The 24,010-nt window shown below is 41.2% G+C and overlaps 6 protein-coding genes and 1 non-coding gene across 9 annotated transcripts; 4 read left to right on the forward strand and 3 right to left on the reverse strand.

Annotated features, from left to right (window-relative positions):
* Positions 1-76: 76 nt before the first annotated feature.
* LOC116194843 (hydroxyproline O-galactosyltransferase HPGT1-like) lies at positions 77-16,824 on the reverse strand. 2 transcript variants are annotated; one of them, XM_031523742.1, is made up of 13 exons: positions 16,514-16,824; positions 3,593-3,801; positions 3,376-3,439; positions 2,934-2,983; positions 2,561-2,754; positions 2,306-2,369; positions 2,113-2,185; positions 1,781-1,904; positions 1,255-1,342; positions 1,105-1,155; positions 923-994; positions 726-838; positions 77-519 (listed from the first exon to the last, which is right to left on the reverse strand). In XM_031523742.1, exons 2-13 carry the CDS (start codon positions 3,703-3,705, stop codon positions 497-499), a joined length of 1,029 nt encoding a protein of 342 aa, XP_031379602.1. In that variant the 5' UTR covers positions 3,706-3,801; positions 16,514-16,824; the 3' UTR covers positions 77-496. The 2 variants fall into 2 exon arrangements, with proteins under 2 accessions (XP_031379602.1, XP_031379601.1); XM_031523741.1 differs by lacking the exon at positions 16,514-16,824 and having other exon boundaries at positions 3,593-4,031.
* Positions 7,145-8,835, forward strand: LOC116194846 (transcription factor bHLH90-like). Its single transcript, XM_031523748.1, has 6 exons — positions 7,145-7,426; positions 7,540-7,684; positions 7,789-7,971; positions 8,056-8,134; positions 8,276-8,357; positions 8,434-8,835. Exons 2-6 carry the CDS (start codon positions 7,551-7,553, stop codon positions 8,565-8,567), a joined length of 612 nt encoding a protein of 203 aa, XP_031379608.1. The 5' UTR covers positions 7,145-7,426; positions 7,540-7,550; the 3' UTR covers positions 8,568-8,835.
* Positions 10,487-10,558, forward strand: TRNAM-CAU. The gene has a single exon. It is a non-coding gene; the product is annotated as a tRNA-Met (tRNA).
* On the forward strand, positions 10,715-12,813 carry LOC116194845. The gene is made up of 5 exons (XM_031523747.1): positions 10,715-11,003; positions 11,134-11,189; positions 11,431-11,595; positions 11,959-12,066; positions 12,394-12,813. The coding sequence occupies exons 1-5, from the start codon at positions 10,838-10,840 to the stop codon at positions 12,526-12,528; spliced, it is 630 nt and encodes a 209-aa protein (XP_031379607.1). The 5' UTR covers positions 10,715-10,837; the 3' UTR covers positions 12,529-12,813.
* On the reverse strand, positions 12,943-16,775 carry LOC116194841 (hydroxyproline O-galactosyltransferase HPGT1-like). Its single transcript, XM_031523740.1, has 12 exons — positions 16,336-16,775; positions 16,120-16,183; positions 15,689-15,738; positions 15,333-15,526; positions 15,071-15,134; positions 14,878-14,950; positions 14,544-14,667; positions 14,071-14,158; positions 13,921-13,971; positions 13,738-13,809; positions 13,547-13,659; positions 12,943-13,344 (listed from the first exon to the last, which is right to left on the reverse strand). Exons 1-12 carry the CDS (start codon positions 16,446-16,448, stop codon positions 13,322-13,324), a joined length of 1,029 nt encoding a protein of 342 aa, XP_031379600.1. The 5' UTR covers positions 16,449-16,775; the 3' UTR covers positions 12,943-13,321.
* Positions 16,825-18,197: 1,373 nt separating the features above from the next.
* LOC116195704 lies at positions 18,198-20,049 on the reverse strand. Its single transcript, XM_031525016.1, has 2 exons — positions 19,583-20,049; positions 18,198-18,583 (listed from the first exon to the last, which is right to left on the reverse strand). The coding sequence occupies exons 1-2, from the start codon at positions 19,975-19,977 to the stop codon at positions 18,478-18,480; spliced, it is 501 nt and encodes a 166-aa protein (XP_031380876.1). The 5' UTR covers positions 19,978-20,049; the 3' UTR covers positions 18,198-18,477.
* A 309-nt stretch (positions 20,050-20,358) lies between these two features.
* Positions 20,359-23,890, forward strand: LOC116195702. Of its 2 annotated transcripts, XM_031525012.1 has the most exons (4): positions 20,359-20,809; positions 21,386-22,616; positions 22,760-22,948; positions 23,123-23,890. In XM_031525012.1, the coding sequence occupies exons 1-4, from the start codon at positions 20,389-20,391 to the stop codon at positions 23,679-23,681; spliced, it is 2,400 nt and encodes a 799-aa protein (XP_031380872.1). In that variant the 5' UTR covers positions 20,359-20,388; the 3' UTR covers positions 23,682-23,890. The 2 variants fall into 2 exon arrangements, with proteins under 2 accessions (XP_031380872.1, XP_031380871.1); XM_031525011.1 differs by having other exon boundaries at positions 20,359-22,616.
* The last annotated feature ends 120 nt before the right edge of the window (positions 23,891-24,010 follow it).

Raw genomic sequence — 24,010 nt, forward strand, 5'->3', positions numbered from 1 at the left:
GGAACCTATCTTCACATAGATTGAATTTTATATTTATGTCGATGAACCATGGAATCCGAGTTGCACATTCCCGGAATGTGATGACCATCCCGTGTCATATAGAACATCTCAGAATTCACAACTGTAAGTATAATTCTTCAAAATCTCTCTGTTGTACATAGCTTACAGTATAGGAAACAAGTTTTGTGACATTCAATTACAAGAATCAGTTCTCAGCCCGATTCTAAATGAAAGAATGATACTCATTTGTACATCAGGTCAGGTGCCCAACACTACTGTCTGATCCAGCGATCAAGCCATGGCTGAAGGTTAAGTCCTATATGGAAATCATCATCCCTTTCTATCTGTTTCCGAATCATTCGACATTATAAGTCATCCGGTGAAGGGGATGGAGCACATATGATCATTCATTCAAGCAATAAAAGGGCAGGGGCTGGAGCTCTAAAGGAGCGAGCTCATCTTTGGTAAAATGTCCAAATATCTTCAAATGGCGACTCTAAACGCCTGCACAGATTGCTCCTGAACATGTAAAAGAATTAACAATCAGAACGGAAATACAATAAGATCGAGCTGTCCGAGATAAATTTTTATATTGTTTTGCATGTCATGGCAGCTGAAGGAGCAGCTTCAAAGTACTTCTGACATTCTTTTAGACGATTTTAGGGGTGAAAATACAATATGCAATTCATATCTGGCTCTTATGCCTTGAGAGAGAGAGATAAAACCTGATGACCATGAGGAGCAGCAGAACTTCGAGTCGTCCACATGCTTGACATCGAGCCCAATAAACCAGGAACCAGCACTGACATCATCGTGAGCATAGGTGTGGAGAATAGATCTGCATGCTCAATACACCAATATCAGACATGCAAAATAGATGAAAAGTTTTACATATGAAGAAAGAAAGAGAAAAGGAACTTGCCTGTTTATAGATATGAACTTTGCCAAAGCTTGTGAGATAACATATAGCTCACCAGAAGCATGGCGAAAATATCTGTAAAACAATAAATCCTCTAATATATGAGAAGTATATAATGCTAAGTAGGAAATGGAAATTCTGATTAAGTAAATGAAAATGGCTTGGTAAATTTCAGGGGCACTCACGATTTCTTATCACCGAATTTCCACCAGTCTGGCTCATACCATTTGTGACCCCTGAAACCATCAAGTAAATTTAAGTCAGAAATGTATAGAGCTCGTCCTCATGCATACAATTCTCTGCTGGACGTTTCATCCATCCACTGAGAAGCTTACTGCTCAGAGAAAACTTCGCCTGACTTCATGCACCCAATATAAACACGAGGCTTGTCCAAATGTGCTGCAAGAGAAGCCGCCAAGGGATCTGTGTCCAGAAAGCATAATCATAGCCACATCCATCATATTAAAGATTTATCTATTGTTTAGATATGTGAGCTTTATAATGGTTTAATCTGCACTAGTCATGCATACTTGATGGTATTAAACAGACAACTAGTTCAGCCTTTTCATCACCAGGAGGTTGTTTTTGGGTTGGTGGTTTGGCGGGGAAGGAGGGGCGGGTGGTTTTGGTGGTTATCAGCAATATTAACTTTTTATTGCTCGAAGTTCAGCAGAAAGGCTGGAAGACAGTGACAAAGCCAAAATTTTGGAATAGGACTCCCCCTCAGCGTCAGGATGTAAAATTTTTTTCATTCTTTTTTTTTTCATTTTTTTTTTTTGGGGATAAGTAGTGTCAGGATATACTAGAAGTGGGATAATGGACTGGATTCAGAAAATATTCCTACTTTGTGATTTTACTAACCAATATATACATAAATATCATCCTTCACTTTGGCATAGAATTCGGCATCCCACTTTTCAGCAGCATAAGCAAAGAATAGTTTAGCCTTCTTGGAAGTTTCCTCAGGGGCCTCCACAAGGTCATCCTGTTACACAGACAGAACAGGAAGATTGACAGGTGTTAAGCTTACATAATCGAGAACACTGTTGTACCAAATGTAGAAGCAGGTTTTTCATAGCTTAAACTCTAACTTGAATGATCAACCATGACAGTACATGCCATTCTATAGCGGCTAACTTTGTTGTTTATGGCAACTAGAAATTTCTCACTCTCAACTTATTCACAGCACGCACCAATATGATGAAATCATTGCTCTGCCTGTTTTCAGCCTCAATACCCCTCTCTAAGCTGTCCCCCTGGTTGGAACTGCAAGTTAATTGTGAAAACATATAGCATTAAGCAACCATTACAATAATTTTTCCACTCTGGGTTATACCTAATTTAAAATTAGATGGGAAAAAGGAAAATCTATAGAAGCAAAACAACCTTTTTCCAATGACAAATCTTGCAATGACACCCTTGTCATTCTCCATTTTTTTCAGTGATTCACCTGCAAAGAGAGAGCTCTCAGACATAAATCTCCAGCTTAACAATGCATGCTTAATCAGCTTCTGCCTACATGTTATCCAGGTATGCATTTGGAATTTGCTAAACTGCTGCAGTCATTTGGATCTCAAGTACATGTATTAAGTAGCACAACATTTCACTAAGATCATAGTTGTAGTAAAGGCAAGTGCATACCATTTCCCATCCATGCCTTTCTGATTGCATCCCTATTGTTTTTGCGGCCGAAGGCTGTAAATACCCCTATCACTAAAAGCGGCTTTTTCTTAGACTGATTCCCCGAGGTGTCGGCTGAATGCTTTGACACAAAGCCCTCTTGTCGAGCTGCAGCCAACTCTGTCTCAAGAGCTGATAGTTTCTTATGCTGTTCCCTATAAAGCAAGAGCTAATCAAAAGACATATAAAAGGAGGGCAACACCAGCATGCTAGAAAGTAGAAATTAACGAATAAACAAGTCACAGCTAACAAGAGAAACACACAAAAGGACCAAATTGGAATGTGTGTGTGCGTGTTTGGGGGGGGGGGGGGGGGGGGGGGGGGTTCCATTTACCTGCACTCAATAATTTTCAGCGCGTCATCCACTGATATAGCAGATTGCCCCTGAAAATGAAGGACCAGTCATCAGCTTAACAGTCACCAGAAAGCGTAGAAACAAGCATAGTGACTACAATTATGAATAAGGAGAATTAATATTATCAAATTCATGAATATCCTTTCATTTGATGCCTGTAATGGAGGTTCTTCCCTTCGAACCACCAAAAAAGTTGCAAGCTTGAAGCTTGCTAACTGCCTTTCGTGAATTGAGTACCGCTACAGAAATTCGGAATCCTAGTAAGGTTTCTCTAAGCAAGCCACAGGATAAAAGTCGGAAATTTGCATATGAAAATCCATCAAGTACGTGCTAACGTATGCTTTTTTTACCAGAATATCGGAGGAAAGATCAGGACATCATGTCAATAGCAGAGATATGCGGGGAATTATCAGATGCTCACCTGCCCAGTTATCCTGTCGAGCTCCTTTATCAAAAAAACCCTGCTCTGTGAATCCTGCCACAGTCTGAATCCCCGGAAAGACGCATCGCATCGCCGAACAGTTCATAAATGAAAATGAGAACCTCAGAATCAGTCCACTGTACTGAAGTGCAGTTTTCAGGACACGCGTATCTTATGATTCACTCCAATCAGAATAGTGTACGGACAGAGAACGAACCGGCCGGCCACGTATATCGTAGCGAAGGCAGCGATCATTGAGAGCATCAGGTGAGAAATCCGGTACCGCGTCACCATCCCGGACAGCCGATTGTTCGATCCCTTGCTGTGCATGCCTCCACAATATTCTAGTCCTCGCCTGAGCTTCAAATGGTCGAAGGTCAAGCACGGTCTCACAGCGGCGGAGATCTCCAGTCCCCGAGGAAGGAGATGCAATAGCCACTGCTTCCGGTGGAAGCTCCAAACGGGAATTGGAATGGCGAGAGAGATTCGTTCCGTAATAAGGCAACAAACAACGAAACCTTCCAGAGGAGGAAAGAGATGCAGAGAGGTTTACGGCGGCCTTCGCCGGAGAAGGAAGAGATGCGGAGTGGATCAGAAGAGAATGATGTGAACTGGGACTCTCTGAGATCGGAATAGTCCGACGGTCGGTGAAGTCGCTCAACGTTTGCTTCTGTTCGTTTGGTGACTCGTGGGGCCCGCGTTGCTGATGGGTTGCTTTTCGGTCGTGTCCACTTAACCGAACCGGGAAATGGGTCCGTTAGTGGCTGCGAGCCCATGTTCATTGGGCCTGTAATGAAGGAATTGGTCCATTTGGTTGAATTGGTATTCCGGACCAATGCCGATTCCCCCAGTCAAACGTCACATGCCCGAGCTTGCATTGGTTTTCAAGTTAGATGCTGGTGTTTGATTTTCGAGTTAGATAAGTGATCCAACTCAAATTAATTTTATATAGTAATTATAAGTGTTGATAAATATATTGATATGTGAGAATATATATATATATATAAATATAGATAAGAAAAGTAAATGGAAAATTTATTATTAAAAAAATAATTTTAAAAATAGTTAGAAAAAAAGTATTATTTAATGGAAATTTTAAAGTGGTAAGAAAAAAGTATGAAAAAGTATTATTGAATGGAAAAAAAATACAAAATAGTAATTATTATATTGTTGAATTTAGGAAAGAATAAAGTTGAATTTGGATAGAATTGAATTATAGTAAATAGACAATTTCGTCATTGACTTTCGCAAGTTGCATTAATTTCGTCATTGACTTATTTTTTGTATCAATTTCGTCCCTGACTTTGCACTTTTGCATCAATGTAGTCCCTAACTTTTCAATTACATCAAATTGGTCATCGACTTTGCACGGTTACATCAATTTAGTCCCTGACTTTGTGCAGTTACATCAGTTAGTACAACAGTTGCATCAATTTGATCCTTCTGTGGGGTGATTGCATCGATCAAGTCCCAATGCCACATCAATTTGGTCATGCCATTGAGTATGGTCCCTGACGGTATTAAATGGTGCAAATTGTTACATCAATTTGGTCTTCGTGCTACATCAAATTAGTCCCTACGTTATTTCAAGGTGTCTGTCCTCATTCTAGTCATTGTCAAGAGGCTCTTCATCAAATAGAGAAGAGGGATCGATACGCACAGCGTCGTTGACCGATTGGATGATCTTCTTGACTTCATCCTCCTCCTCGTCAGGGTTTCATTTATTTCCAAAAGTACGTTAAATACTTATATTTTCAGAAAAATCCTAGAAGATTGCGGAAAATAGGAAATTGAAATGCGAGTCATTAGGCGCAAAAATCACTAAAAACGAAGATCGGAGCATGTCATGCAAGCCTCCCGAAGTTACTGGGCGTCACAAGCACAAACATCATTGGACAGACTATTGGGCCAACTTCAGGAGAGTGTGCCTATCTCCATATGACTCGGATTTCTGTGTTCTAGGTATCTGTGGAAACCTCAAACAACAAGCTACAGTTTAGAATCAAACGGAAGTGAAAAATATGGATAAAACTGGTCGAAAAATTAGCTCAAATCCTATGTTCATCATGTCCACAACTAACTTTAGAATGCGATATTTTTCAAACGACTCAACAAAATTCGGTCATGTAAGATCCTATAGCATCTTACTAATCTAAGTAATGAAATTAAGCAATTTCGGTCAAATAACATAGCTATGGTGATATGCCATTAACAAGCTTTCAAACTTTCTCTCTCTAGAACCTAATGAGTTACACTTCAGCTTCCAAAGCCACCGTGTTACCTTTGTCTCTCTCCGTCTCTTCCTGTTTTCTTTGTTTCTGCTGCATAATTGAGAGAATCGAATGAGCATCCTTAAAGCTAATCAGTTGAAACAAAGCTTGGTTTAATGATGTTTGTTCCATAATGATACTGATTGGCACCTTTTTGGGTAGCAGAGTGGGCAACGTGGGAGTTAAGGGTAAGCTTCAAAAGAACGTCGTCATGTGTGGCCTACAGAAGCTACTCCACTTCATCCATACCTGAAGGTGGATTTCCGAGTGTCGGAAGGAGAGGTAACTGAGCAAACCCTAAAACTCCATCTCCAGAGGGGCAATGACGGGGCATGGGTGGTTGGGATAAGGGAAGGGTTCCTTTTCTTTTTAGAGAAAAATGGGATGGAGTAGAGGCTGGAAAACAGCCGGGGTTCATCGCAGGGGCAGAGTGGAGAGAAGTTGAGCGAGAAATGGAAGCTCACACAAGGAGAGGAAGACGAAAACGAATGAGAGGAAATTCGTTTGAAGTAGGATTGTGAAATGAAAGAGAATGAGAGAGAGAGAGAGAGAGAAGATATATATATAGAGAGAGAGAGAGAAGGCAAATGAAGAAGATGATAATTTGGAGTTACATCAATTTGCCCACGCGTTACATCAATTCAGTTCCTCAAAAAATTAACGGAATGGTAATGCCTTCTATCCCTCAACCACTCGGACTAGATTGATGTAATTGAGGATCGATCTGATACTCAGGGACTTGTGTTGCAAAAGTCGGGGACTAAATTGATGTAACCGTGTAAAGTTAGAGACGAATTTGATGTAATCGTGCAAAGCCGATGACCAAATTGATGTAATCGAAAAGTTATAGACGAAATTGATGTAGAAATGCAAAGTCGGGGACGATATTGATGTAAAAAATAAGTCAGGGACGAAATTGATGCAACTTGCGAAAATTATAGACGAAATTATCTATTTACTCAATTGAATTATTATCCAAAAACCAAACTTCTTGCATCTTCCTTATCTTTGTTTATATGTCTCCATTACAAAATACTATCCAACTTTTGGTATAATACTACACTTTGCCACGTAATATTTTCAAGAACACTACCCGGCAGGAAAGAGGGCTCTGCCTATTGAATTTAAGAATACACGGGTTTCGTTTGGTTCCAATATGAGAAAGGCGAATAAGAATCTCCTAATTAGGACAAACAGATGATTGCATACAAGCCGTGATATGAAGAACACGACAACTGTTTATGGTCCTCCAAGAATAACATTCTCTATGTCTTCTCTACTCAATGCGGAACTGAGATCTTGTTTGGCAAATGAATAATTTTTTAAATTTTACCCCACTTCAACTTTACTTATCTTCAATTCAACAATATAATTATTATTTTATCATTTTTTCTTTAATTTTTTTTATTTTTACTCACATTCAATTTAATTTTTAATATTAAATTATCTAAACTATTTATTATTATTTTTTCACGATATAACCATTATTTTCTCTTGACATCCTTCTCAAGGTTTCCCGGTCCAATTTTTAGGGTCGTCTACGTTTTTTGGGTTTCAAGCTATCATCGTTCTCCCACTCTCATTTTTTGAAGCCTTTACTACCTTCTTCTACGACGACTGGTATCCGGAAACATGTTACGTTTCAGCTTCTGCTTGTCTGCTTCCGTTTCAGATTAGGGTTTGTGCTCTGGTATTTTTTGCCACTCTGTTGGTGGGTCGGTCAGCATGCGACTGCCATGAGCCTGCTTTAGGTTCGCTCCTCTGCTTCCGTTTCAGAACAGGTTTGCTCCATCTCTCCCAATAATCGCCATGTGCTTCTTCGATTTCAGAGTCTGTTATAAAGAGGAAGCTGAGTTGATTCGAACAATGCCAATGGTGGTTCATTCCTTTGCAGAGCAGACGGCTATGCTCCGAGTAGAGGAGACGGCGGCCATGGACGTGAGAGTTCTCCACCGAGCTCTGGAGTGGCTCAGGCCCTTCGTGGAGACAATGGAGTGGGAGTACGTGGCCGTCTTGAAGCTCGGCGATGATCCTTTGAAGTAATCAGTCACTGAGAAGCTGTCCCAAATTACGCGAACAATGTGCCGATGAGAATCTCAATCTCATCCGATAACCTTTGGGCATCTGTGTGATCGTTTTGCAGGTTCATTCAGTGGGTATGGTGTTGCTGCAGCAGGTTTAGATGCGGCGATGTGGAGGAGGAGAAGAAGGAATCGTACGGACATCTAGCTCCGCTCTGCGGAGACGGATACTGTAAGCACTTGGTGCGCAGCAGAGCCTGCGAGGCGCTCTCTCAGCTCCCTTCTCTCATGCCACTCTACTCCGGGTAAAGCTACATTTTGTTCCGTAAATTCCCCTCGTTCAAAATCCGAAACAGCAACCGAAGAGGTTGATATTTGATCGGAACCAGGATTCGTGGAGAAGTCGTGATATTGGACCAACACAGATGGATCCGCCTTGCAGTCTCCGCAGATTCAAATTCCTCGCAGGTGAGTTATGAGCTATTCATCTCGTTGAATCGGGGTCACTATAAGTATTGAGTCTTAGAATCTGATCTTATGCTGAATGATTTGTTCGTTAGAAGAGCAAGAGTAATACAATGCTGTTAATCGGGAACAAAATTTTTTCAGCAGGAATCGGCAGGGACCCGGGTATTGATCCCTGTTGCCGGAGGCATTGTCGAGCTGCTGGAGATGCCCCTTTTGAATCTTGGTAAAATGCGTACTCATTGATGCATGAGATAAATGACTAGTTTTTTTTTTGCTTAACAAGGTTGCTTCTTATTCAGGTGCCATTGCTTGTCGATTAACAGGGCCTGCATGCTCTGAGCATGCTAGCTCTTTTGCTTGGCCAATTTCATCAGGAAGGCATCTACCAGGATCCAGTGGACAGAGTCGGGGACAAAGCTTTCCTTTTTGCTAACTGGTGGTAGTTGTCTAAACAGTTGTATAGGGTACGTAAGTGTACACAGCTGAAAGAGAAGCGGAGTGAAAAGGCATATAATCTAAGTCGCATGGTGAGGGGCAGAATCAACTTTTATGGGCTGGATGCTTCATCTTATTTAACGACAAAAATCCGTAGAAAAGAGGAGGGAGAAAAGAGAACAATGAAAGGCAGGGAGCATTTTGTTTATAAGTAGTACGACGTAATCATTATTTTAATGGAAAATATCGTCATGCATTTCGATTTACATGTTATGATAATTTTATCCTAAAATATGAGATATAGAAAACCCGCGGAAGTATAACAGTTAAGAACAAAAATAAACAATAATTCTCGAGCAACTCAGACTACCTTGATCTCGGGAGTGAAAAATTTCATCCCAGGACGATCTGCAATAAATGAAACCGTAAGGAGTATCGAACATTCACAATTGTTTCTAATGTCTTTTCAGTTATTTCTAGAAGCCAAAAAAAAAAAAAACCCACCTCACAGCCATGGATATCTTTTAGGAGGAGGATTAGCTATGACTAATCCAATAAATGAAATAGAAAACCTTCGGAAAACTTAAGCAGTATAATACAAGAATGACACAAAACTGCAATAGCTTACGCTTATGATTAAAAATAATAAGCATAATAATACAAGCAGATAAGTTTATTAAAATCTTTCACAACTGAACCAAGACTGCAATAGCTTACACTTACGAGTTAACATCATTCTCTTTCTCTACACGTATGTAAGAAATGGCATAGAAAAACATTAGTATGTATGAAACGGGAGAGATGAACAGCAAAACATGTCATAATATGAGGTCCCATTTAATGCATATGCAAACATCTTGTTACTAATTAAATTATAGCCCAAGAAAAACAACCAGTACAACTCATCTTCTAGGCAATCTCTTAGCTTTCTGCAAGTTTTTTTTGTTTTGTTCAAACGATGGAAAAAATGAGGTCTAAGTAGGACCGTATTAACTCCTTAGTTGGTAATGCAAAACCTGTAATCACATAAAGGCTGTGTGCTCTGGATATTGTTCGTCGTAGAATGAGAAAGAAGTCTTTTTTCTGTTAAGCTTATTTTTTCTCTTAACTTTTAAGTTAAGTAGATCGACCACTATTTAGAATAGTGGTTGGCGGAGAACTGTTGCTCATTGGAGCGCCGGTCGGTAGCTGTGACAATAGGAGTTTCAGCCTTAGGCTTTTCTGTATACCCAGACAAAAGGAAAGGGTAATGGTTATACACCTCTTACCACATTAAAACAACATACTCCAGAAGGCAATAATCCTACCAGCATCTCAATAGGTTGATTCGAAACTACTTCAACAGCATACTGCATCCCTAGATCAGCCTTACACATAGCCCTGAAGATTCTGAACTGCACCAAGAAATGGAATTCTCGTCGGCCAGCTAGCAAGACCCATCGGATGACTGCTCATGCTCATTATTGTTCCACTCATGCCCGTGGGAGGCCCGATATTGGCTGATTAGAGGCCCACAAAAAGCCCATCTACACAAATTAGTGGCCCATTTAGACTCGTTGTGTTTAAGCATACTTTCACTCTATCTTCTTTCTCTTCACACGAATTTAACATTTGGATGCCAAAAATTTGCACTACTATATTCGAGCACGAAATACTAGTGATTAGTGGATACCATCTGCCATACTTGTAAACAATCTTTTTATACATATTGATATGGCTAGGGCATCAAAGCTCTGCGATAATGTCGTATTTCAAAAATTAAAGGAATAAAAAAGGGTTAGAAATTCGTGTAAATCTCGGACCTTGAAAGTCCAGGTATTTCAGAAGCGTACTACTGGACCGAGGCCCGTTTTCCTTTAAGCCCAACAGAGTCTAATAAAGGAACTAGTAAATACTGTTGGAATCAATGAACGCCAAATCAGAGTGGCGCAGCGGAAGCGTGGTGGGCCCATAACCCACAGGTCACAGGATCGAAACCTGTCTCTGATATTCGGAGTGGCTTCTCCTTCGCCTTTTTTTTAAAAAAATTTTATTTTTGCTTTAAAAAAAAAATCCTTGATTTCCTTTTTTTTTTTTTTTTCCATATGCGACGTCGTTTATTTTTTCTTGTATAAACTAAGCTTGTTTGCTTGTCAACTACAACTCCATCATGAATTATTAGATTAGTCTACGTTTACGTTCTTCGTCTTCCTCTCTCCGATCATTCTCTTCGTCTGAATCTTTCGCCCCCTCAAATTCCTTTCCCGTGTCGGTATCTTGTTGATTCGAATGAACTACGACTACCGAACCAGTGCGCAGCATCCGTCGTACCGGCCGTCGCCGGTGTACGGAAACTCGATGTATCCGAGGGTGGCGAGTCAACACGGCCAAGATGCCTCGGCGGGCCGTCCCACTCCTTCACGCCACACGGCTCCTCTTCCTCCTCTCTCTTCCTGTATGTTCTCCATTTTATCTCTGAATCAATTTAGAGAGGCGATCGTGTCCTCGCCATGTGGAATCATCATGTTTCGAGCTCGGCGGGAAATTAAGTAAGCTAATTTTGTGTGTGCTAATTGTGATTCTAGCTGCAGAGCTGGGCGTTAGGGTTGCGATAAAGCCGGAGTGTCGGATCAATTCGCCGGTGAGGCTCATATCTGAATAATGTTCATCGTTTTAGTGTTGCTAAACCGTCAAATTCCAGACTACTACTAATTGTTCGTTCTCCGACATGCGTGGTTTCCCGAGCTTGACATGTTTGTTTTCCTTAGCGTGCTAGTTGAGAACTCGCTTGATTTTCATGAATTTGAAGCGAACAGCTGCTGTTCAAATATTTCATCGCTGTAGTGACTGTCTAATGGTGGTGGTTATTTATTCACCTGTAGCCTCTATTGTCTCCCCAAGTGGCAGATATTCCACGAAGCAGTTTCCAGTTTAATTTCGATTTTGAAAGAAAAATTCTCGCCGAAGCAGAGAAGGAAAGCCAGAACTGGAGCAAGATTGCACCTGAAAATGTTCCGTCAAGAGCTTCAAGATCATGTCCTTCCCCGGTATGTAATTCTTCCCAAAGAAGTTTGCTTTTTTACTTTTGCCTTGGCAGGTCACGTAGTCAATTTACTGAATGGGACTCGATACCTCTTATTTAAACATAATGAAATCAGTGTGGGAGAATGATGGTATGATGTATGAACAGCTTCTACTATTGTTCCTGAGAAAATCCTTGATTGAAGTGTGTTACAAGTGAAATGATATAACATTATACACATGAAAGATGTTATACTTGATAAGCATTTATTTTTTTCTTGATTGTGATGCGTGTGGTCTTATCGCTTGTTTATCCGTATAGGTTAATCGCTGTGTATTATCATTGAGTTGGTACTTGTTAATAGAAATGCCCAATTATATTCACGCAGAGTCCGGGTCCTAGAGAAGATCCGATCCTGAGCAAATATCTTGCTTCGGGACTTAGCAGGGAAGCTGTTCCTTTTGCAGTCTCAGCTCATGGGGACAATCCAGCTAAGGTATATGTCTACCTTGGCTTGATAATATTATCTAGTCATGGAGCATACTGTTTTATTTTACTGGAAATTGACAGTGGATGACATTATTCATGAGCATTTATCATTTGATCTTTTATACAACATATGGAAGAAATGATGCATACTGTCCAGTAATCGCACAACATCCTCGGACTTTTATTACTGCTTTTTGAGAATGTTTTGAGTTTGACGTAACGTTCAACTTTTGAACAAGCTCTTGATCTTGCAACATAATCTCTATGAAAACTTGCAAAGTGGCTACTGGAATTGACTTTGAACTCTCTGAGTTGCTTCTGTCGATCTGTATAGGTTCGAGAATTTGTCAATGGTTACACTCTCCTGCGGGAAATGGGATTTCCTTCTACCAGCATTGCTGAAGCCTTAATCATGTATGAAAATGACACGGACAAGGCCCTAGCTCACTTCCTCAACAGCTCTTCTTGATCTGATCAAAGCTCACTTCCTCAACAGCTCTTCTTGATCTGATCAAAGTGGTGTTGTTGGAACCACTGCCATTGTGCTCTGCTGAAGAAGGTTTCAGTTTCTTGTAGATGGAATGCAGTGTGAGCGTGAGTTATTGGAGATATACATCCTTAGCTCTCTCTTTTTTTTGGTTTTGGCTTCAAGATGGAAGCCTCAATCCGTTGATTCCCTCCTTGCTTATACTTTTTTGTGGATGAAAATTCAACGGTTTCTTGATTAATAGAAGTTGGTTTGTTCATCCCCTTAGATCGGGAACCTACCTTCACATTGATTGAATTATATAATTATGTCGATGAACAATGGATTCCAAGTTGTACATTCCCGGAATGTGATGACCTGTCATATAGAACATCTCAGAATTCACAACTGGGAGTATAATTCTTCAAAAATCTCTCTGTTGTTCATAGCTTACAATATAGGAAACAAGGTTTGTGACATTCAATTACAATCAAGATGAATCAGTTCTCAGCCCAATTCTAAATGAAAGAATGATACTCATTTGTACATAAGGTCAGGTGCCGAACACTCCTCTCTGATCCCGCGATCAAGCCATGGCTGAAGGTTAAGTCCTATAAGCAAATCATCATCCCTTTATCTGTTTTTGAATCATTCAACATTATAAGTCATCTGGTGAAGGGGAAGAAGCACATATGATCATACATCCAAGCAATAAAAGGGCAGGGGCTGGAGCTCTGAAAGGAACGAGCTCACTGTCATCTTTGGTAAAATGTCAATATATCTTCAAATGGCGACTCTAAATGCCTGCACAGATTGCTCCTGAACATGTAAAGGAATTAACAATCAGAACGGAAATATGATAAGATCAATCTGTCCGAGATAAATTTTTATACTGTTTTGCATTTCATGGCAGCTGAAGGAGCAGCTTGAAAGTACTCTTGACACCCTTTTAGTCAATTTTAGGGGTGAAAATACAATAGGCAATTCATATCTGGTTCTTATGCCTTGAGAGAGATGGAACCTGATGACCATGAGGAGCAGCAGAACTTCGAGTCATCCATATGCTTGACATCGAGCCCAATAAACCAGGAACCAGCACTGACATCATCATGAGCATAGGTGTGGAGAATATATCTGCATGCTCAATACACCAATATCAGACATGCAAAATAGATGAAAAGTTATAAAGAAAGAAAGAGGAAAGGAACTTGCCTGTTTATAGATATGAACTTTGCCAAAGCTTGTGATATAACATATATCTCACCAGATGCGTGGCGAAAATATCTGTAAAACAATAAATCTTCTAATATATGAGAAGTCTGTAATGCTAAGTAGGAAATGGAAATTCTGATTAAGTAAATGAAAATGGCTTGGTAAATTTCAGGGAGCACTCACGATTTCTTATCACCAAATTTCCACCAGTCTGGCTCATACCATTTGTGACCCCTGAAACCATCAAGCAAATTTAAGTCAGAAATGTATAGAGCTTGTCCTCATGCATACAATTATCCGTTGGACGTTTCATCCATCCACTGAGAAGCTTACTGCTCAGAGAAAACTTCGCCTGACTTCATGCACCCAACATAAACACGAGGCTTGTCCAAATGTGCTGCAAGAGAAGCCACCAAGGGATCTGTGTCCAGAAAGCATAATCATAGCCACATCCATCATATTAAAGATTTATCTATTGTTTAGATATGTGAGCTTTATAATGGTTTAATCTGCACTAGTCATCACCAGGAGGTTGTTTTTGGATTGGTGGTGGGGAGGGGGGAGGAAGGGTGGGTGGCGTTGGTGGTTATCAGCAATATTAACTTTTTATTGCTCAAAGTTCAGCAGAAAGGCTGGAAGTAGTCACAGAGACAAAGCCAAAATTTTGGAATAGGCCTCCCCCTCAGTGTCAGGATATAAATTTCTTTTCATTCTTTTTTTTTTTTGGATAAGTAGTGTCAGAATATACTAGAAGTGGGATAATGGACTGGATTCAGAAAATATTCCTACTTTGTGATTTTACTAACCAATATATACATAAATATCATCCTTTGCTTTGGCATAGAATTCGGCATCCCATTTTTCAGCAGCATAAGCAAAGAATAGTTTAGCCTTCTTGGAAGTTTCCTCAGGGGCCTCCACAAGGTCATCCTGTTACAGAGACAGAACCGGAAGATTGACAGGTGTTAAGCTTATATAATCGAGAACACTGTTATAACAAATGTAGAAGCAGGTTTTTCATAGCTTAAAGTCTAACTTGAAAGATCAACCATGACAGTACATGCCATTCTATAGCAGCTAACTTTGTTGTTTATGGCAACTAGAATCTTCTCACTCTCAAAACTTATTCACAGCACGCACCAATATGATGAAATCATTGCTCTGCCTGTTTTCAGCCTCAATACCCCTGTCCAAGCTGTCCCCCTGGTTGGAACTGCAAGTTAATTGTGAAAACATATAGCATTAAGCAACCATTACAATAATTTTTCCACTCTGGGTTATACCTTATTTAAAATTAGATGGGAAAAAGGAAAATCTATAGAGGCAAAACAACCTTTTTCCAATGACAAATCTTGCAACAACACCCTTGTCATTCTCCATTTTTTTCAGCGATTCACCTGCAAAGAGAGAGCTCTCAGACATAAATCTCCAGCTTAACAATGCATGCTTAATCAGCTTCTGCCTACATGTTATCCTGGTATGCATTTGGAATACGCTAAACTGCTGCAGTCATTTGGATCTCAATTATATGTATTAAGTAGCACAACATTTCACTAAGATCATAATTGTAGTAAAGGCAAGTCACAAGTGCATACCATTTCCCATCCATGCCTTTCTGATTGCATCCCTATTGTTTTTGCGGCCGAAGGCTGTAAATAGCCCTATCACTAAAAGCGGCTTTTTCTTAGACTGATTCCCTGAGGTGTCTGCTGAATGCTTCGACAAGAAGCCCTCTTGACGAGCAGCAGCCAACTCTGTCTCAAGAGCTGATAGTTTGTTTTGCTGTTCCCTATAAAGCAAGAGCTAATCAAAAGACATACAAAAGGGAGGCAACCCCAGCACGCTAGAAAGGAGAAATTATCGAATAAACAAGTCACAGCTAACAAGGGAAACACACGAAAGGACCTAAATTGGAATGAGTACCAAAGGGGGCGGGCGGGTGTCCTTTTACCTGCAGGCAATGATTTTCAGTGCGTCATCCGCTGATATAGCAGATTGCCTCTGAAAATGAAGGACCAGTCATCAGCTTAATAGTCACCAGAAAGCGTAGAAACAAGCATAGTGACTACAAGTATGAATAAGGCGAATTAATATTATCAAATTCATGAATATCCTTTCATTTGATGCCTGTAATGGAGGTTCTTTCCTTGGAACCACCAAAACAGTTGCAAGCTTGAAGCTTGCTAACTGCACAATCGTGAATTGAGTACCGCTACAGAAATTCGGAATCCTAGTAAGGTTTCTCTAAGCAAGCCACAAGATAAAAGTCGGAAATTTGCATATGAAAATCCATCAAGTGCGTGCTAGCGTATGCTTTTTTTACCGGAATATCAGGACATCATGTCAATATCAGAGATATGCCGGGCTTTATCAGATGCTCACCTGACCAGTTATCCTGTCGAGCTCCTTTATCAAAAAAACCCTGCTCTGTGAATCCTGCCACAGTCTGAATACCCGGAAAGACGCATTGCATCGCCGAACAGTTCATAAATGAAAACGAGAACCTCAGAATCAGTCCACTGTACTGAAGAGCAGTTTCAGGACACGCGTATCTTAGGATTTACTCCAATCAGAATAGTGTAGGGACAGAGAACGAACCGGCCGGCCACGTATATCGTAGCGAAGGCAGCGATCATTGAGAGCATCAGGTGAGAAATCCGGGACCGCGTCACCATCCCGGACAGCCGATTGCTCGATCCCTTGCTGTGCATGCCTCCACAATATTCTAGTCCTCGCGTGAGCTTCAAATGGTCGAAGGTCAGGCACGGTCTCACAGCGGCGGAGATCTCCAGTCCCCGAGGAAGGAGCGGCGGAGATCTCCAGTCCCCGAGGAAGGAGATGCAATAGCCACTGCTAGCTGTGGATGCTAGCTGGTAGCTCCAAACGGGAATTGGAATGGCGAGAGAGATTCAGCTCCGTAATATCGCAACAAACAACGAAACCTTCCAGAGGAGGAAAGAGATGCAGAGAGGTTTACGGCGGCCTTCGCCGGAGAAGGAAGAGATGCGGAGGGGATCGGATGCGAACTGGTATTGGAGATCTCCGCCGCTCCGTCGGTCGGTGAAGTCGCTCAACGTTTGCTCTTGTTCGTTTGGTGACTCGTGGGGCCCGCGTTGCTGATGGGTTGCTTTTCGGTTTGGTCCAGTTAAGAACCGGGAAACGGGTCCGTTAGTGGCAGCGAGCCCATGTCCATTGGGCCTGTAATGAAGGAATTGGTCCGTTTGGTTGAATTGGTATTCCGGACCAATTCCGAGTCCCCCAGTCAAACATCACATGCCTAAGCTTGCGTTTCGTTTTCAGGTTAGGTATGCCTAGATTTGATTTTCGAGTTGGATAACGCTTTAACCCCAAGAGGTTTGACCTAACGGTTGAGGTACGCCTAAACTTGCATCCGATCCCGGGTTCGAATTCCCTTAAGGTCACTGGAGCGCCTTTGACGTGATTACCTGTTCTGTGCACCGCCGGGGGTTCACAGAGCCCCGGGGATTAATCGGGTGTAGCCTGGACACCTCGGGTTAGTAAAAAAAAAAAAGAGTTGGATAACGCTTTGTTTATATTTTAAATAATAATCCAACTCTATCCGATTCAACTATATTCTTCTCCAAATTCAACAATATAATAATTATTATTTTGTCATATTCTTCTGTTTAATGATACTTTTACACTTATATTTTTTCCTAATCACTTTTACACTTCCATTTAATAATATTTTTTCCTAATCATTTTTAAATTTAATTATAAATTTCTCATCTACTGTCACATCTATATATACATATATATATATATATTCTCATACATCAATATATTTGTCATCACTTAAAATCATTGAAAAAAATCAATTGGACTTGGATTAAGCAAACGCGGCTTCATTTGTTTTTTGAGTAAGTTTGCTCGAGCAACCCAACTCAACTCTATTATTCACTAATACACAATTATTACTTTTTTCTTTAATTTAATAATAAATCCTCTCACATACCTTTTCTAATCATTTTTATAATCAAATTTTTAATAATTAATTCTCTATCTACTTTCACATTTATATATACATAATAAATTTTTAATAATAAATTTTTCCACACACATATATAAATATATATATATATATATATATTCTCACGCATCAAGATATTTGTCAATATAAGCTAAGTGATAGATCTCAACTTGATATTGTGCAGTGATTGCAAGTATTGAGAAATATAATAATGTGTAATAATATATATATATATATGTATATATATGTGAAAGTAGATTATAATTTACTATTAAAAATTAATTTTAAAAGGAAAAAGTATGAACAAGAAAGTTTATTAAATAAAAATTTTAAAATAGTTAAGAAAAAGTATGAATGATAAAGTATTATTAAAAGAAAAAAGACAAAACAATAATCATTATATTGTTGAATTCAATGAAGAATAGAGTTGAGTTGAATTTATGAAAGAATAGAGTTGAGTCGGACAGGATTGAATTATCCAAAAACCAAACTTCTTGCATCTTCCATATCTTTGTTCATACATCTCTATTACAAAATACTATCCAACTTTCGGTTTGACACTAGACTCTGCCACAGAATATTTTCAAGAACACTACCCAGCGGGAAAGGGGGCTCTGCCTGTTGAATTTAAGAATACACAGGTTTCATTTGGTTCCAATACGGGAAAGGTGAATAAGAATCTCCTAGTTAGAACAAACAGATGATTAAATGCTTCAGGATAGAAGCCGCGATATGAACACGACAACTGTTTATGGTCCTCCAAGTATAGCATTCTCTATGTCCTCTCTACTCAATGCATAACTGAATCTTCTCTCGACATCCTTCTCAAGGTTCCCCGGTCCAGTTTTTAGGTACCTGCAATGCAAAATTTTACAATTGTTAGAGCACTGGGACTTGCCTCCTCCCACTTGTAAATTTGCACAGTATGATCACGCGATCAAGTGAGACAAGATATATCAGTAGCTGCAAAAACAAGGCTGACTGTCTTCACTAGTCACTACAAGGGGAAGCACCCTCGCACTCAGGATCTTCAAGCTCTCATTTCAGTTAAGAGCCAGTGAATCAATGCAATCAATAATCTCTCACACCACAGTGCTCCTATTCTTGGAATAGGCAATCAATTCAAACTCCTACACATCAATATTTTGCAGATTATTCTCATACTCAAAAGGATAGCAGAGTTCCATTCTCATTCGTTGAAATGAATGTGTAAAGGCTAAACTCTAGGAGCCGTCATCCTTCTAAGCACAAAGACCTTAACAACAGCAATAATCCCCAGCCTAATACGCAGGGGACATGAATACATAGCATGTAAGTGAAAAAAAAAAAAGGTCAAGACAAGGCAGTGAGGAGAACTACAATACCGCGATGATCAAAACAAAGGAACAGGGAGAGAACACTCGGTCAAAATATTGCCGCCCCCACATACTATCGACAAAAACAATAATGAAGCTGTTCATCACTCTCAAGTGAATGTGCCTATGATATAGGACCAACCTGACAGACGTTCCAAACAACATATGTAGCCCTGATCATTGAGATATCAACACTAATATTGACAATGCATAGATTTAGATATCTCCTTCTTCATCTGAATGCAGTACAAGTATACAACATATAACCAAAAGCATCAGTAACCTCCTCCAATTGTAATTTCAAATATGCGGATTCCTATAGAGAAGAAGACTGCAAAGTTTTCACAGAGCACATTCTGGCAAGGGAAACGCCGGATTTCGATAAATTTGAGCCTCGAAACCGAGAACAAAATAGTTCAGCACCGTCGCTAGGCTTAGGAATTGAAGCTGTATATACATACAACATACTAAGCTGAGAGAGAGGGGGACCATTACTGACCTAATGTAAAGGTCGGTGACATCAAGAGAAAGCTGAGCGTGCCACTCGGGCAATTCAATGAACCAGACGGCTCGGTCCTCTATACTTTGACAAAAACCCAACTTCCTCAGCCAAGCTTCGACGCAGGGCAGGCTGTGGGCGTAGAGTGGCTTCGTCTTCTCCGGCAGCCTCTTTAGCCACTCGTCTTCCTCCGCCGCCAGCTCCGCTTCCGACGGCGACTTCGAGCAACTCACCGCGAGTCTGAGGTCTCTTCCTCGGAACACGGACGCAGGAAGGTGAGGACAAGGAAGGAATTTGGAGGAACAAGAAGCACGGTAGGGCGGGGAGGAGGGAACGGGAAGCTTCGGGGAGTTCAAATCAATCGGGACGAGCTTTGGAGCAGAGATTGTGATCATCTTCGAGCACTGGTTTTTGCCCGAGGAACGGAAGTTCGGCGGTAGTGGGGAGGGGAAAGTCCCGGAGCTTGATCGGAGAGGGAAGAGAGCACGGAGACGTTATCTGTTCCTGCTCTTCGTCGTCTCTCCCAGTGAAATTGGCGTGGATTCTGCTGACGGTGACGATGACGGATAAGGTCAACATGAACGGAAATAACTCCTGGGACGAAAATGGAAACTCTAGCCAAAGTTAGAGGACTAGAATTGGCTCTTCCAACAGTTGGGGACAGGATAAGATCAAAAGAGTTCTAGAGCGCAGACAGCAATGGCGCCATTCTGACTTTTCCCGCCGGCGGAGCATCAGATTCAAACCCCCTCACTGTCAGTCAACAGATCTACTGGAGAAATCGATCGAGAACGCTCTCCTCACCAATGGCGACTGATCCGATCACGGACTTCTCCCGGACCAAACGCGTCGTCTTCCTCATAGACCTCGACCCGCTCCTCCGCCTCCAGAACGCCGACCAGTACCTGACCTCCGTCGTCTCCTCCGCCAAGACAATCCTCTCCTTTCCTCCCCTCTCCTCCTCTCTGTTTTCCTTTAAGCTCTTCTTCTCCTCTCTCTCCCCTATCCTCTCCTCCTCAAAGCTCCCCGCTTCCTCTCTCCACCTCTCCTTCAACGATCCCTGTACCACTCTCCTATCCCTCTCTCAATGCCTAAGCTCGCTCCCAGAATTCTCTCAAAGCTCCACAACCATTTCTTCCCCTCGGGCCTTGAACATTGCCGCCTCCCTGCGCCAGGTTTTGCATGACTACACCTGGGATCCCGTCATCGTCGAAGATAGCCTGTTAGGTACTTCCTCTCCATGTAATTCTGCTATTAGGTCTAATTTGGTTGTTCTATTCTCTCCAATCGGTAGAACTAGGGATTGGGCGTCTCAGTTGATTGGTGTAGAGACAGAAGATGAGATTTTGAGCAGCGTGGACCAATTTGGCAGTAAATTTTGTGGGGTTTTCAAGAATGTGAATAGTTCATTTGTTAGTAAGGATATTCATTGCAGCTGGGTCGACGTGAAATATGCACCCAAGTGTGCGGAACCTGAAGGGTTGGAGCTTGTTGTGAACGGGATTCGGAGTTTAGGGTGGGGATTTTGCTCAACTCAATCCATTTTTTTCGGCCCTATGCTTGTGCCATTTGGATTGATTTATCCAAGTATTGGTCTGCCTTCTAAATTTTCCGGCTTCTGTGGCGCTCAGGCCAGAGTTCGTTCTAGTCTGGGTCTTGAGATTACAGATGTGGATGGAAAACCTTTAGAATGCAAGTTATGTGGGCTACAATTGGTTAGCCTTAAAAATTCAGTTACGCTTAAGAATAATGATCTTTTTCTATGCGTGGAATCTGGGAATTCTCATGTCGGGCCTCATGTAGGAAGTGGTGCATGGTTGGAACAGTTCATGGGAGGCACAGTGAAGGTAGAGGCAGTGGAGAAGCATGGAAAATTTGCAGAGATCAAAGAATCATCTTCAGAAATGATTCTTGTTCAGGAATGTTCTGGCAAATCTGAGAAAGATCAAGAGGATGATGGTGGTAGTGAGTTCTTTGTAGATGGGATGCTCCAGTTACTAGCTTCTGAAATGGGGGAGTTTGTGAGAAAATCACCTCCAATTTGGCAGATTTTCTTGGGTTTCATGTACAAAGAAGGCTATTGGGCTCTGGTGTCACTTACAAAACCGGATGGGGATAGATGCTTTGGTGTCCTTAAGCCATTCAGTATATTCTCTGCTCTCATCTCTCTTACCAATGAGAAGCCCAATTTGGATGATATGGTGAAGAATATCAGAGTAGGTAGCAGATTGCAGTTTATTCAGAAAGTGGGCAACCAGATTTCTGGATCCAAAAATGCTGTGCTTGTTGAGAAGAATGGATCCACTAATCTCAAGGTTGAGCCTTCGGCTAATAAAAAGAACGACAGACTTGTGTCTACGAAAAGCAAAAAGAGCCATAGAACTTTGGGCTTATTTCAGGATCTAACATGGAGCGAATTTCAAAAAGTGGAACTTGAAGGTTTAGATGTAAGAATAGATGAGTTATACTTTGCCCGGGAAAGAAGGAACTCAAAGAAATTGAAATTCTTGAAGTGCTGGGCGAAACAGGTTAAGAGTTATACTTGTTCTGGGACATCCATAACAGATGGGCCCAAGCCACAAACAAAAACTCCCAAAGAGATGGGAAATGCAGCCGGGGAGGCACATCAAGCAAGTGAACAGCCGATTTCTGCATCTGATTCTCTGACAGCAGCTTCAAGGGTCCAGGGTGAAATTGCCATTGATTGCGGTGTAGAAAACCCAGAAGATGTCCTGAGGGATATACCCAATAAGATTTGGAAAGGACTCGAGTCCAAGGAGGTGGACTTGGGGATTCTAGCACAACGACTTGTAAACAGTTCCATTTACTGTTTATATCAGAAACCAGAGATGAGGGACACATCAGAAGGTCAGTTTCCTTCGGTCAATGCTGATGACGATTGTTTGAACAAGGTTACTTCTGAAGTAACTGGACTTTTGCTGAGGGAAGCCAAGGACTTGTCTGAGAAGAACAAAAGTAGGGATATCTTGAGCCCGGCAATGGATCAAGACACATTGGCATGTGTAGTCCGAGAGTATCCTTTATCATCACGTTTCTCCGCTTTGCCTTGAATTTAACTAAAAATAAAAGTAAAAACAAAAATGCAGTTTTCCCTTCTCTAGCTGATTGAATGAGATTATCAGTATGACACCCTATTTTCCTTAATGTAAGCACCAGATACGAATTGCAGATATTATTCCGAATGGAAATACTGCGGTCAGAAATTTCAGCGGCCATCAAGGATTCTGTCAAGCAGAAGTTTATAAAGCAAATCTGCTCACTCTTAGAGTACATACAATCTCATCTTGAGGGATTCTTCAGTGATTGGAGCCTTCATAATTACGTGGAGAAGATCATAAAGAGCAGGTATGTGCTATCTAGTTCTCTGATGATACGCAGAACATGTGATCTGCATTGCTTCCTGTCAGGCCCAGTTAGAATATGATCCTTTCTTTTTCTCTCGTTGAACTTTCTTGGGTCTGCTAACATTCAATGAGAACAAGCAAGGCTGCAGATTTATGTTCTATCTCGCTTTTACAGGTATTCTGGGGACCTCGAGGAGGTAGTGCACCAAATTTACTCGAAAATGGATCTGCTGTTGTTTGACCAGGAGGATGATGAAGTGCCTAATTCGCTACTCAACAGCGAGGAAGAAAGTGGTCAATCCTGGAGAGACATAACAGAGAAAGGTAACGGTGAGGTGGGCAGAAATGGAGGTTTGATCTCAGCTGAAAGTGAATCCCAGCCCCGACCCCGAAAGAGATTCACTTGGAGGAATGAGGAGCGTGATGAAAGATTGATCAAGGCCCGGGAGAGAAGGGAAAGGGCTCGGAGAGTTGCATCATATACCAGTTGGGTACCCGATTTGCAGAGAGTTTGGGCCCCGAAGCAGCAACTGAATGCAACAAAGGCGAAGCCAGAGCCGTCTACTAAGCAGTCCAAGAGGATGGGTAAGGGAAGTGTGGCACGAGACATCGTTTGTGAGACTCCATTGACCGTGAATAAGCGGCCCTGCCTACAAAGGAATGAGAGCCCTGATCAGGATTCGGTGGTGCACCGGAGCGGACCAATTCCTAAGGCTTTGTTTCCGGTTGATTAGGAAAAAACAGAGGCCATAATCAATCATGGAATTGGGCTTCGGTGTTTAACTGTTCATACTCAAGGAGCAACTAACTGCTCTGCAGTTCGGAGGCAAATGTAAAGCACCAGTTAATTTTACAATGCCATCTTTAATAATTAACAATCCAATTTATTTTGTATTGGACCATTCAAAATAATTTTATAAAAAAAAGTGATTGTACCGTAAAATTCTCCCATTCAATACATTTTCCAAATTAGATCAAACAAGAAACCCTTTTCCTTCCTCCTCCTTCAGATTGAACCTCAAATCAGATCAAAGCCGGAATCCAGAACCAAAAAAACCCCTTT

The sequence above is a fragment of the Punica granatum genome, chromosome 2, assembly GCF_007655135.1.
Source record: "Punica granatum isolate Tunisia-2019 chromosome 2, ASM765513v2, whole genome shotgun sequence".
Classification (NCBI taxonomy): Eukaryota; Viridiplantae; Streptophyta; class Magnoliopsida; order Myrtales; family Lythraceae; genus Punica; species Punica granatum.

Excerpts from the sequence above, each read along its gene's own strand:
- LOC116194843 (XM_031523742.1), bottom strand. The coding sequence starts at position 3,705 with ATGCACAGCAAGGGATCGAACAATCGGCTGTCCGGGATGGTGACGCGG. Across the intron at positions 3,440-3,592 it reads ACGATATACGTGGCCGGCCG|ACTGTGGCAGGATTCACAGA; the intron begins GTTCGTTCTCTG and ends CCGGGGATTCAG. Across the intron at positions 1,156-1,254 it reads GGCGAAGTTTTCTCTGAGCA|GGGTCACAAATGGTATGAGC; the intron begins GTAAGCTTCTCA and ends TGATGGTTTCAG.
- LOC116194846 (XM_031523748.1), top strand. The coding sequence starts at position 7,551 with ATGCTCCGAGTAGAGGAGACGGCGGCCATGGACGTGAGAGTTCTCCAC. Across the intron at positions 7,685-7,788 it reads CTCGGCGATGATCCTTTGAA|GTTCATTCAGTGGGTATGGT; the intron begins GTAATCAGTCAC and ends ATCGTTTTGCAG. Across the intron at positions 7,972-8,055 it reads CTCATGCCACTCTACTCCGG|GATTCGTGGAGAAGTCGTGA; the intron begins GTAAAGCTACAT and ends GATCGGAACCAG.
- LOC116194845 (XM_031523747.1), top strand. The coding sequence starts at position 10,838 with ATGAACTACGACTACCGAACCAGTGCGCAGCATCCGTCGTACCGGCCG. Across the intron at positions 11,004-11,133 it reads TCTTCCTCCTCTCTCTTCCT|CTGCAGAGCTGGGCGTTAGG; the intron begins GTATGTTCTCCA and ends TTGTGATTCTAG. Across the intron at positions 11,190-11,430 it reads AGTGTCGGATCAATTCGCCG|CCTCTATTGTCTCCCCAAGT; the intron begins GTGAGGCTCATA and ends ATTCACCTGTAG.
- LOC116194841 (XM_031523740.1), bottom strand. The coding sequence starts at position 16,448 with ATGCACAGCAAGGGATCGAGCAATCGGCTGTCCGGGATGGTGACGCGG. Across the intron at positions 16,184-16,335 it reads ACGATATACGTGGCCGGCCG|ACTGTGGCAGGATTCACAGA; the intron begins GTTCGTTCTCTG and ends CCGGGTATTCAG. Across the intron at positions 14,951-15,070 it reads AGATTTGTCATTGGAAAAAG|TTCCAACCAGGGGGACAGCT; the intron begins GTTGTTTTGCCT and ends ATTAACTTGCAG.
- LOC116195704 (XM_031525016.1), bottom strand. The coding sequence starts at position 19,977 with ATGATCACAATCTCTGCTCCAAAGCTCGTCCCGATTGATTTGAACTCC. Across the intron at positions 18,584-19,582 it reads GTCACCGACCTTTACATTAG|GTACCTAAAAACTGGACCGG; the intron begins GTCAGTAATGGT and ends TTTGCATTGCAG.
- LOC116195702 (XM_031525011.1), top strand. The coding sequence starts at position 20,389 with ATGGCGACTGATCCGATCACGGACTTCTCCCGGACCAAACGCGTCGTC. Across the intron at positions 22,617-22,759 it reads TTGGCATGTGTAGTCCGAGA|ATACGAATTGCAGATATTAT; the intron begins GTATCCTTTATC and ends TGTAAGCACCAG. Across the intron at positions 22,949-23,122 it reads GAGAAGATCATAAAGAGCAG|GTATTCTGGGGACCTCGAGG; the intron begins GTATGTGCTATC and ends TCGCTTTTACAG.